The sequence below is a fragment of the Erpetoichthys calabaricus genome, chromosome 11 (assembly GCF_900747795.2).
Source record: "Erpetoichthys calabaricus chromosome 11, fErpCal1.3, whole genome shotgun sequence".
NCBI classification, from domain to species: Eukaryota; Metazoa; Chordata; class Cladistia; order Polypteriformes; family Polypteridae; genus Erpetoichthys; species Erpetoichthys calabaricus.
In genome coordinates, this window is record NC_041404.2 from 101101838 (window position 1) to 101115178 (window position 13341).

Sequence of the window (13341 nt, forward strand, 5' to 3'; positions counted from 1 at the left end):
AAGATTGACCCTCCTGCATAGGATATAATCTACCTGTGTGCTTCTTCCTCCACTCTTGTACGTTACCCTATGTCCCTCCCTCTTCTTAAAATATGTATTTACCATGTCCATCCTTTTCGCAAAATCCATTATCATCTGACCTTCTTCATTCTTCTCCTTGACACCATACCTACCCATCACCTCCTCATCCTATATGTTCTCTTCACCAAAATGTCCATTGAAATCCGCTCCAATCGCCACTTTCTGTTCCTTGGGTACTCTGTCCATCACTTCATCCAGCTGACTCCAGAAATCTTCTTTCTCATTCATTGCACACCCAGCTTGGGGGGCATATGAACTGACAACATTCATCGTCACACCTTCAATTTCCAGCTTCATAATCATCACTCTATCTGACACTCTTGACATACTGTTCCTTCAGCATAACCCCTACCCCATTTCTCCTCCCATCCACACCATGATAAAACAATTTGAATCCAGCTCCAATCCACCTGGCCTTACTCCCCTTCCATTTAGTCTCTTGCATTGCACACACAATATATCAACCTTCCTTCTCTCCATCACATCAGCTAACTCTTTCCCCTTACCAGTCATACTGCCAATATTCAAAGTTTCTACCCTCAGTTCCACTCTCTTTATCTTCCTCCTCTTCTCCTGCCTCCGGATACGTCCCCCCACTCCCCCCCCCCCCCTTCTTCTCCTTCTTTGGCCAACAGTAGCCCAGTTTCCACCTGCACCCTGTTGGCTAACAGTACTGGTGGCAGCCATTGTGAACCTGGGCCTCAACCAATCTGGTACGGAAATCTGTATTGTTGCCCACATATTGATCTGGCAACATTTTTCACTGGTTGCCCTTCCTGACGTAACCCTTCCTATTCATCCAGGCTTGGGACTGGCACAAAGTAACACTGTGGTTTGTGCATCCCCTGTGGCTGGGTTCATACATAATCTGTTTTTACCCATTATATATGAATGTAATTTTGTTGTAATAATAATTGAGTTATTTGGCTCAATAAAAGAGAAAAGCCTATGCCTTTGAAGGAATGCCACTGTCGATGCATCCCCCTTCTTGTATAAATTTTCAAGGTGCTCTCACACACTTAACATATACAATGTATTGAATTCAATTCTTATATTGGTTCATATGGGTCTTTTATATCTTGGGTTTAATAGAACTCTGTTTTTATTAAACCATCAGGTGGTGGAGAACAAATATGTAGATTATGATGAGACTTGAAGTGTGTTTTTTTTTTTTAATGAAACTGTCTGTACATAAACTATCCATCCATTTTCCAACCTGCTTCATCCTGAGCAGGGTCGCTGGAACCTATCCCATCAAGCAAAGGGGAGCAGACAAGGAACAACCATTGGACACTCAGTTCTAAAGCATATTTTTTCATATTTTCAGATATGGAGCTTGTAACACCTCCACTGGATGGAATTATTCTTCCAGGGGTAACCAGACAGAGCTTGTTGGATCTTGCCCGAAGCTGGGTAAGAATAACTTCTAAAACTATTTCTCCTTTTTCCATTATGAAAAAAGGAATCTGAAATAAATAGCAGTTTCTAAACTTTAGTAAATGTGTCATTAAGAAAACTCCCATTGTTAAATAAAAGCAGTCTTTAGAAGTAAGGCCATTTTGAAATACAAACTATGATATCTACATTTGATATAACAACATTATTTAAATGGTAATGAATGATGATATTGTGTTTCAGTAGCATTAGATGACTTTTGTTTAATTGTTTTTTTCCACAATTTAATAACTTGATTACATGTGTCTTCACATGTGATTTTGTAATTGCCTTTTTCATTTCTTTCATGTGGCAGAAACGGTATGCCATAATAGTAAGTTGTTATCTAATATGTCCAGTAATTGACAGCATGCAATGATTTTCCGCAAAATGAAAACCAAATTATGTTTGCTTGCTGTATAGCTACTTTTGGTGCCTCATTTTATTAAACAAGTTCAAAGCTGGATGGTTAAAACCAAAATTCTAGCTGTTCTTATTCTTGGTACTCAATTCTGATTTCAGTATTTAGATAAGAGCATTTTATTTCAAAACGTATATCTGTTGCATTGGTTATCAAAATATTGGGATCCATGTAACTGTAGTTATGTTTTATATATCCATATTACTAGCGTGCCATTGTCCATTAAATCCTTCATATGCCATGTAGCATGCATTAATTTTGCAACCTTCTAAATAGTTGATCATTTTTCTGTTTTAAAAATCTCTTTTTCATAACTACAAATGAAGTTTAAAATAAAGAACCTCCAAAAGCCAATTAATATGCTTTGCTGAATATTGAATCGTTTTAACACATCTAACACACTTCGCTTCCCAACTGAATTACCTGTACTACATTTCTGCTGTTCCTGAAGTAACCATTATATTAAAGCAGTTTCCGACCAATTCCACTCATACACTGAGTTTGCCAAACAGCAGTGTTATTGCACTTCATCATCAACATTTACAAAGCCCATTATTTTTATTCAGGTGCATTTATTCCATGCTCTCTAGTATTAAAAGAAGTTACTTAAAATAAACAAGTGTCCTGTCTCTATGACCATGTTTTATTACATCCCATGCTGTTAGGTCTCAGGCTGTACCTACCTTCTCCTGCATGAGCAGCTTCCAAATTATGCTGCATGACCTCTGTCATGCTGTCACTGCTGAAGATATTTTCTTATTGGGGGGATGCAAATGCGAAAATAAGAATTCAGTTGTTGAAGACTGAAAAAAACTATGAAAATCAGTTTAGTTTGTACTGAATATGTACAATTTTATAAGTAGAACAAATTTGCAAATTAGAGTGACAAAACTAACAGGGACAGTAACTGTACCTTCCTTTCCCTTCATCTAATGGTTCATTTTGCTTTTGATGTATAGTACCTACTGTATAGTACCTTGATGTATAGTACCTACTGTATAGTACCTAGAATGATGGCAAATATTTGGACAGAGACAACTTTTTTCTAATTTTGGTTCTGTACATTACCACAATGAATTTTAAATGAAACAACTCAGATGCAGTTGAAGTGCAGACTTTCAGCTTTAATTCAGTGGGGTGAACAAAACGATTGCATAAAAATGTGAGGCAACTAAAGCATTTTTTTTAACACAATCCCTTCATTTCAGGGGCTCAAAAGTAATTGGACAATTGACTCAAAGGCTATTTCATGGGCAGGTGTGGGCAAGTCCGTTGTTATGTCATTATCTATTAAGATAAAAGGCAGATAAAAGGCCTGGAGTTGATTTGAGGTGTGGTGCTTGCATGTGGAAGATTCTGCTGTGAACAGACAACATGTGGTCAAAGGAGCTCTCCATGCAGGTGAAAGAAGCCATCCTAAAGCTGCAAAAACAGAAAAAACCCATCCAAGTAATTGCTACAATATTACGAGTGGCAAAATCTACACTTTGGTACATCCTGAGAAAGAAAGCAAGCACTGGTGAACTCAGCAACACAAAAAGACCTGGACGTCCACGGAAGACAACAGTGGTGGATGATTGCAGAATCATTTCCATGGTGAAGAGAAACCCCTTCACAATAGCCAACCAAGTGAACAACACTCTCCAGGGGGTAGGCATATCGATATCCAAGTCTACCATAAAGAGAAGACTGCATGAAAGTAAATAAAGAGGGTGCATTGCAAGGTGCAAGCCACTTATAAGCCTCAAGAATATAAAGGCTAGATTGGACTTTGCTAAAGAACAGCTAAAAAAACCAGCACAGTTCTGGAAAAACATTCTTTGGACAGATGAAACCAAGATCAACCTCTACCAGAATGATGGCAAGAAAAAAGTATGGAGAAGGCGTGGAACAGCTCATTATCCAAAGCATACCACATCATCTGTAAAACACAGTGGAGGCAGTGTGATGGCTTGGGTGTGCATGGCTGCCAGTGGCACTGGGACACTAGTGTTTATTGATGATGTGACACAGAACAGAAGCAGCCAAATGAATTCTGAGGTGTTCAGAGACATACTGTCTGCTGAAATCCATTAAAAAGGAGGAAACCCAGCATCTGGAGATGTCCATGAGTTCAAGACTTCAGGCTGTCATTGCCAGCAAAGGGTTTTCAACCAAGTATTAGAAATGAACATTTTATTTCCAGTTATTTAATTTGTCCAGTTACTTTTGAGCCCCTGAAATGAAGGGATTGTGTTAAAAAAATGCTTTAGTTGCCTCACATTTTTATGCAGTCGTTTCACCCCACTGAATTAAAGCTGAAAGTCAGCACTTCAACTACATCTGAGTTGTTTCATTTAAAATTCATTGTGGTAATGTACAGAACCAAAATTAGAAAAAAGTTGTCTCTGTTCAAATATTTATGGACCTAACTGTATACAGTCATAAAGATCTACAGTCTGTGGTATATTCTTACTAAAGTAGTATACAGTTCTCTACTTAAAACAAACTAATGTCTATTTCTCTTTATGAACAAAAAAATCAAATTGTTGATTTTTAAATATTACTTCAGTTATCAGTTACTTACTTTTAATCACAGCCTATGATTTGTGCACCTTAATACCCATGCAGTACAGTAGTGCAATGTTAGTGGTACTGTGGACTTTGTGCTGTTAATCTGGAGTTTCAGCATTGTACACTTGTTTGTGTGAATTTTTCTTCTGAGTACCCTGGATTTTTTTCTCCACATCCTGCAGCTGTGCTTGTTAGATTCATGCATGGTTAAATTAATCTGGTTTCAGTAATATATTGTATGTGTTAGTATACACTCTGAAACAGAAGCACCTAATTAAGGATTAGTTTGTGTCTCTGTTTCCACTAAGTTGTGCATGTTTGTGTGTATTTGTGTGTGTGTCAGGAACCCAACAAGAATGAAAAAAAAAACAATCAGCATATTACCAATACCATTTTATTAGATAAGACAAATTTGTCTGACATGTCTTTAGACATCCCCAAATATTCCAGCCATACACTGATATTTCCTAAACACTTTCACTGATCTTTCTACTTATCCACTACTCCTCCTTTAATAAATAACATTAGCAAAACTTTGTAAAACTATAAAAAAATCTCTTGAGCGAACTTGCATCAGTAGTGCATGTGTAGATGTCAGGTGGTACAGCACTTAGCTTACCTCACAATGCAGTAGAGGGCCACTTTTTAAAGGTGCTACTTTGAATTCAGCTGTGTGCTGGCAGACTAAGTTTTTCTGTTTCCACACAGCATTTATCAAATAACACCTGGTTGAGCAGGAGAGACCATGGAAGAGAGACCAGCATGCATCAAACATGACTACTTTAGATTTATTTACAAAAGTGTGATGAATTTATACATACTTGCACACTGAAATAAAATTAATCAATTTAAAGCAAGAGAAAAATAATTAATCCATTTAAATAAGGGTTTAGTGAATCAGAGACAGTTATATAATAAAACACTTATCTATGTTCAGAAAATGCTTTTGCAGTTTCCAAATTATGTACACATTGCAATCCAAAAAAAATAAATTAAAGTGCAGTACAAGTAATCTATTAGTAAGCAGTTTTAGTACAGTGAAATACCATATCTAGGTTTAAAGGTTAGTATACTAGCTTTAATTCTAAGGACAATAATCCATCTTCTATTCATTGCCATTTGACGTCAATGAATCCCATCATTGAAAAGGGTGATAACAAACCCACTGTGGCAGGTCAGGTTGAACTCTCTCTGCTGCACCCAAAATTCAAATGTATCAATCTGGAGCACTGCAGAGAGGCTGAGAGACACATTGCAGATCAGTAACCAGCACAATGTCACACAGACACACATGGGACATTCCAAGGTGAGCATTTTAAGTATTAAGCTATCCACACTCTGTAGTTCAAATCTACTATACTGTATATGTAAAGCTGCAGTGGGTTGGCACCCTGCCCAGGATTGGTTCCTGCCTTGTGCCCTGTGTTGGCTGGGATTGGCTCCGGCAGACCCCCGTGACCCTGTGTTCGGATTCAGCGGGTTGGAAGATGGATGGATGGATGTATATGTAAAGTGTAATGTGAATTAAAGTATGTGCTTTACAACTAATTACAACTGTCATTCAAACAGAAAGAGCAGTCACTGTAAGACGCCTTTGTAGTGAAAAGAGAACCCAACAATTTTTACCAGGTCGGCATTAAAGATCCACTTTAGTGCTTTGCCAGTTGGGAGAAACACATCTGAACCTGCTGTTAAAAAAGCATCTGACTTTAAAAGCAGGATCCCTCCCTTATGACCACATCTTCAAGGTCCGGACAGGCAATCGGTAAATCATCTTAGTCACAACACAGCATAATATTCGAACATTTCCTTAAATAAAAATGATAGTTCTCCTCTCTGTGTCATTCTTAACCAAACTTCCAGTTAGAACACATTAGAACACTCTAGACAAGAACAGGCCATTCAGCCCAACAAAGCTCGCCAGTCCTATCCACTTATTTCTTCCAAAAAAACATCAAGTCGAGTTTTGAAACTCCCTAACATCTTACTGTCTACCACACTGCTTGGTAGCTTATTCCAAGTGTCTGTCGTTCTTTGTGTAAAGAAAAACTTCCTAATGTTTGTGCGAAATTTACCCTTAACAAGTTTCCAACTATGTCCCCGTGTTCTTGATGAACTCATTTTAAAATAACAGTCTCGAACCACTGTACTAATTCCCTTCATAATTTTAAACACTTCAATCATGTCACCTCCTAATCTTCTTTTGCTTAAACTGTATAGGCTCAGCTCTTTTAATCTTTCCTCATAATTCAACCCCTGTAGCCCTGGAATCAGCCTAGTCGCACTTCTCTGGACCTTTTCTAGGACATATAGCCTGGAGACCAAAACTGCATACAGTACTCAAGATGAGGCCTCACCAGTGCATTTTAAAGGTTGAGCATAACCTCCTTGGACTTGTATTCCACACATCGTGCTATATAACCTAACATTCTGTTAGCCATCTTAATGGCTTCTGAACACTATCGGGAAGTCGATAGCTTAGAGTCCACTGTGACTCCTAAATCCTTCTCATAAGGTGTACTTTCATTTTCCAACAGCCCATTGTGTATTCAAATCTAACATTTTTACTTCCTATGTGTAATCCTTTACATTTACTGATATTAAATTTCATCTGCCACAAATCTGCCCAAGCCTGTATGCTATCCAAGTCCTTCTGTAATGATATAACGGATTCCAAATTATCTGCTAATCCACCTATCTTGGTATCATCTGCAAACTTAACTTGCTTGTTACTTAAATTTCTATCTAAATCATTTATGTATATTAAAAATAGCAATGGCCCTTGCACTGACCCCTGTGGAACACCACTCTTAACATCGGCCAATTCTAAAGAGGTTCCTCACACCATCACCCTCTGCTTCCTATGTCTGAGCCAATTCTGCACCCATCTAAAAACATCACCCTGAACTCCCACTTCTTTTAATTTGATGCCCAACCTCTCATGTGGCACCTTATCAAATGCTTTCTGACAGTCAAGATAAATAATATCATATGCTCCATTTTGATCATATCCTTTTGTTGCCTACTCATGGAATTCCAGCATGTTAGTAAAACACAACCTCCCCCTTCTAAACCCATGCTGACTGTTCAGAATAACTCCTGTCCTTGCCAGGTGTTGCTCAGTCTTATCCTTAATAATTCCTTCCATTAATTTTTCTGTGATGCACGTTAAGCTTACTGGCCTATAGTTGCTTGGATCTGCCCTGTCACCCTTTTTATATAATGGGATGATATTTGCCATTTTCCAGTCCTTCAGAATCTCTCCAGTGCGCAATGACTTCCTAAAAATATGTGTCAAGGGTTTATATATGTACTCACTAGCCTCCTTAAGAACTCGAGGATAAATTTTATCCGGTCCTGGTGATTTGTTTGATTTCAGCTTATTTAATCTGAGCAGCACTTCTCCCTCTACAATTTCCAAATCCCTCAGTACCTCCTTAGTAGTCACGTTTACCTCTGGGAGGTTATCCACTTGCTCCCTTGTAAACACCTCAATAAAATGTAAGTTTAGGGAATCCGCTATTTCGTTGTCCATATCTTTTAGTTCCCCTTTGCTATTTCTGATGCACTTGACCTCCTCCTTGACTGTTCTTTTACTACTAAAATACTGAAAGAATCTCTTAGGGTCTTCTTTCGCCTTATCTGTTATATTCCTGTCCAACTGTCTTTTAGCCTCCCTGATATCCTTCTTAATGGTTGCCCTCATGTTCTCATACGCTCTACGATTCACTTTGCAGTCATTAGTCTTATATGCCTTATAAAATAGTTTTTTCTTTTGCAATTTCTTTTTTAAATCTTTATTAGTCCACTGTGGAGTTTTTATTTAATTTCCTATTAATTCCAAATTTAGGTATGTATTTGTCCTGCATTACATGTAAAACATTTTTGCACCTGTTCCACTGCTCCTCGACTTTCTCCACATTTAAAAGCTTATCCCAGTGAATCCTACTTAGGGGTAATTTTGACCAGATGCGACAATGTCTAACACAGTTCAACTTTTAGTCTTTGCATCTGTACTCTTACAAAATGCTGACAATTGTATTTCATTATGGTCACTTGACCCTAGTGGTTCAATCACTTCGATACCCTCAATTCTATCTTGATTATTACAAAATACTAAATCCAGACAGGCTTCACACTGTGTTGGTGCTTTAACATACTGTGTTAAAAAATAGTCACTGATTACTTTTAAAAACTCCTGCCCTTGTGCTCCTCCATCTGCAAGGTTATCCCAGTTAATATTTGGATAACTAAAGCCCCCCATGACTATAATATCTCCCTGTAAACTTGCCTTTTTAATATTACTAAAAAGGTGTGTGTTGAAATTACTGTCTGAATAGGGTGGTCTATAACACACTCCTAAAATAAGACCTCTTTTCATAATATTTTCCAGGCGAAGCCACATGTCCCCACTAAGATGGGGCTCATCACCCAACTGAAGAGGACTTACATTTAAATTCTGTTTGGCATGAACAGCAACCCCACCACCTTTTCTGTTCTGTCTATCCGTCCTAAAAAATGTGTATCCCTCTATGTTACACTCATCCCCATCTTTGTTATTTAGCCAGGTTTCCGTTATTGTTATAATATCATAATTATGCTTTGCTACATTCAACTCCAATTCACTTACCTTATTTTTGATACTTCTAGCACTAAGGCAAGCTATTTTTAATGTGTTACTCCTTCTACATTTAAATCTTTGCTTAGAATTTACATTACTATGCATTTTTATTTCTACACCATTGTTTGTTCCTCCATGTATAGATCTAAACCTGGCTTGTCCTAAACTCCCTGCCCCCCCATTCTCTAGTTTAAACAATCCTTGACTAGCCTACACATACACCTCCCCAATACATTGGTGCCCCTCCAGTTCAGATGTAATCCGTCACAGCAGAACAGGTCCCATCAGTTCCAAAAGGAGTCCCAATGCCCCATAAACTATCCACTAAAACCATCCACTAAACAGTATCATCTCCAGACAGAGGAGCAGTTTCAGCGACAGACTGCTGTCAATGTCCTGCTCCACTGACAGACTGAGGAGATCATTCCTCCCCCACACTGTGTGATTCTTCAATTCCACACGGGGGGGTAAACGTTAAAATTATACAAAGTTATTGTCTTTCTGTATACCTGCATTGTTTTCGGCATTGTTATCACTGTTTAATGTAATATTGTTCTTTATCAGTATGCTGCTGCTGGAGTATGTGAATTTCCCCTTGGGATTAATAAAGTATCTATCTATCTATCTATCTATCTATCTATCTATCTATCTATCTATCTATCTATCTATCTATCTATCTATCTATCTATCTATCTATCTATCTATCTATCTATCTATCTATCTATCTATCTATCTATCTATCTATCTATCTATCTATCTATCTATCTATCTATCTAAACCTATACCCTTCTACCTTGCACCAACATTTGAGCCACGCGTTAAGCCTTCTGATCTCCTCAATCTTACCTGGACTGGTGGGTGGCACAGGCAGAGCTTCAGAGAAGACTACCTTGTCAGTTCTGCTCCTCAGCTTGGCACCTAACTCTTTGAATTTGGATCGCAGAACTGACAGACTACTCTTATGTATGTCATTGTTCCAACATGGCCAAGAGCCTATCCACCCTTCCAGGGAGGTCTCCCACCTGTGCTCCCAGAAGGCAACACACCATGAGAGACTCTCTCTCTCTCTCTCTCTCTGGAGCACACCTGCGCTTCAATCCCCCTAATGACTGAGTCCCCAACTATCACTACCTCTCTCTTTTTGGGAACTGGTTTTGAGGTGGCCTGTTGGGGCTCCTCAACTCTGCCTTCCACCTCAGAATTATCAGAGACACCATCCAGCTCTGCAAGGACATTATAAAGGTTTGACACTTCTAATTCTGGGCTTGATGCCCCCCCGGACAGTGTGCACCCTTTACCTTACGCCTTGTGACCGTGAACAGAATGCACAGTTACAGAAGCACAATCCAAGTCACTAACACATTTACCATGTAGCCCCCCCACCCCATTAACAATCAAAGTAAGAACACATTCCACCTGATTAATTCACTATTTAATAATTTAAACCCCTAAACACAAAATCATCAGCTAAATGATTTCTTTTGTTGTACACATGAAACAAGATACACATTTACGTCTGATATATCCTTACTAGGGGTGTTTGCCCCCTGGCCACCTAAGGTGGCCCGGCCCCACTTTGATAGCTTGCCTCGCTCTCTCTTGGTCAACAGTGGAATTTTTTGTTAAATGGAGGGAAACAAAATTCTTTGTGCAACCTTTCACACACTGAAGACGCAAGATACACCGCATACTCGGTTTACTACTTGGCGGCAACGCTACCACTGCACCATCCACTTTACTTGTTAGAGCAACACCCCTCAACTGAAACATTACTGTTCTTAGTGGAGTGCATGTATATTGTGGCACGCGGCTGGGGGTGGCACCCACCCGGGACGCCCAGGAAGACAGGAGGAGGGCGCATGCCTCCTCCAGACCACGAGGGGGCGACCGCCCTGGTTCCTTTGGGGGCCACGGGTGCAGGGCTTGGAAGCCCAACCCTGTAGGGGCCCGTGGTCTCTGCCAGGGGGCGCCCCCATGCCTGAAGGACCCGGAACCCCAACACTTCCGCCACACCAGGAAGTGCTGGGGGGAAGAAGACTGGGAACACCCGGAGGGCTTCCGGGAACACAGCCGGCACTTCCGCCACACAGGGGAGTGTCTAGGGAGTGTCGGGGATCAGCTGGAGCCCATCCGGGTACTTATAAAAGGGGCCGCCTCCCTGCAAAGGAAGACTGGAGTCGGGTGAGGAGTGGACAAGGTTTGTGTGCAGGAGAGTGGAAGCGGCCTGAAGAGCAAGCAGAGACTGAGAGAGGCCTGGACATTGGGGGAGTTTGGTGCTTGAGGCACTGGGTTGTGCACTTTATTGGACTGTGATTATGTATAATAAATGTGTGGTGTCCGTCTGTCTGTGTCTGGGCAGCTTATCACAATATAATGTATAATTTTTGATTTTATGTATGCACGTTAAATTAGTTGTATTTAAATGAGAGTATAGTATGTTGTATTCTCTTAATGAAGATGAAAAAAATTATATATAGATATGTGACGTACAGTTCTGAAGAAAAATGAGGGTTGCATGAAAACGTTGCACGATTTACCTGATCTTTTTATATATAAAGAGTAGATAACCTTTCTTTGCCTCTTTATCATTAATTTATTTATGATAAGAGAATATTATGGAAAAAGAGGCATAGTGACCCGTAACACTAAAGCTCTGAATAGCATTATCAGTATTGTGCATTCTATCAGTCAGCACTTGTAAGATGTATAATTTATAGTTTTGTTTCCTGTCACTAAGTATTATTGGCACAATCATTCAAAATGTATTGATCTTCCAAAACATTCATTTCGCCTGACAATTCTGTTGAATTTTCAAAACCTCATGATGCCATATGTACTTCAAACATTATTCGATGAATAATGATTTGAAGTGCTGAGCAGACATGTGCACTAATTAATGAAATGTGGAACATGGTTTGAAACATCGAGCAGGCATGCACACTGGTTAATGAATCGCTGAGTGCAGTTCAAAAGGCTGAGCAGACATGCGCACTGGTTAATGAAACATGGAACACGGTTCAAAACACTGAGCAGACATGCACACTGGTTAATGAACCATCTAGCGTGGTTCGAAGCGCCAAGCAGACGTGTGCAATGGTTAATGAAATGTGGAACGTGTTTCGAAACATCAAGCAGACATGCGCAATTAAAGGAGGCTTTCTGAAGCCTCAACAAGGCATTGTGCTCTATATTTATGAGAGTCTATCTGACACTTAACCCTCTAGTTATATTTTGTAATTTGTATTGACATTACACACTTCAGTTGATATAGTTCAGTGACGGACTGAAACAACAATTCGTATAGTTGCTGAAAATTCATTATTGCTGTTGTGGCTTTGTGTGATTTACTTCGTCTGATACATAGTGTCAAATATATATTTTCATATATCAGCTTTATATATATAAAAATATTAGCTAAATTGTGCAAACTTTTTTATGCAATGCTCAGTTTTCTACAAAACCGTATGTCGTATAGTATACAGCTGTACATATAAATTTTTCATCTTCATTAGGAGAATACGACAATGATACTCTTGTGTTAATTAAACCAATATAATGTGCATATGTCAAACAAAATATATTGTCTACATCCGCTCCACTAAGAACAGTAGGAGTTTAGTTGTGTGTAGCTCATTAAGTACTCCAATTAGGTGGCTCAATGGTATTGCAATTGTCTCTCAGTAAAGACACCAGGAGTTTGCGTCATTGATCCTCCTCTTGTGGAAAGTTTTTTTTTTTTTCTTTTTTTTTCTGTTCCTCCATTTAACAAAAAATTCCACTGTGGACCAGTTGGGCCACCATTGGCAGCCAGGGGGCACAATCCCCTAATTATATTGCGTTATATGTAAAGAGTTTCACTGTAAAATATAATCAACTCCATATTTGAGTGTTTGGAGACCCTGGTGTCATACTGAATTTGTATTGTTGAAAGAACATTGCATAAACTATTGTTCAGCATGCTTAAATGTGTCTTTTTGTTTCTGATCTCTATACATCATTTCCCTCTTAGGACAATTCGCTATAAACAGTTTCGGCCAATCAGCACCTTCCAAACATGCAGCTTGACAGTGTGAACCTTCATTGTTAGCAGCGCATTCTCTTTGATTCATTTTGAGTTGTTAGACTATTTACTGTTAAGTTCTTAAATCGATATGGAAATGCATACACAAGCCTCCTAAATTATTTATTGAAATGCCTACATTTACAGTGTCTATTTTAGGAAGTCATATTT

At 39.0% G+C, this 13341-nt stretch overlaps 1 protein-coding gene across 1 annotated transcript in view; it reads left to right on the forward strand.

Annotated features, from left to right (window-relative positions):
• Nucleotides 1-13341, forward strand: part of bcat2 (branched chain amino-acid transaminase 2, mitochondrial) — a 322343-nt gene that overhangs the window by 238021 nt on the left and 70981 nt on the right. Inside the window, exon 8 of the mRNA XM_028813656.2 lies at nt 1409-1494. Coding sequence (XP_028669489.1) covers nt 1409-1494 — 86 coding nt within the window. The remainder of the gene's footprint in view (nt 1-1408; nt 1495-13341) is intronic.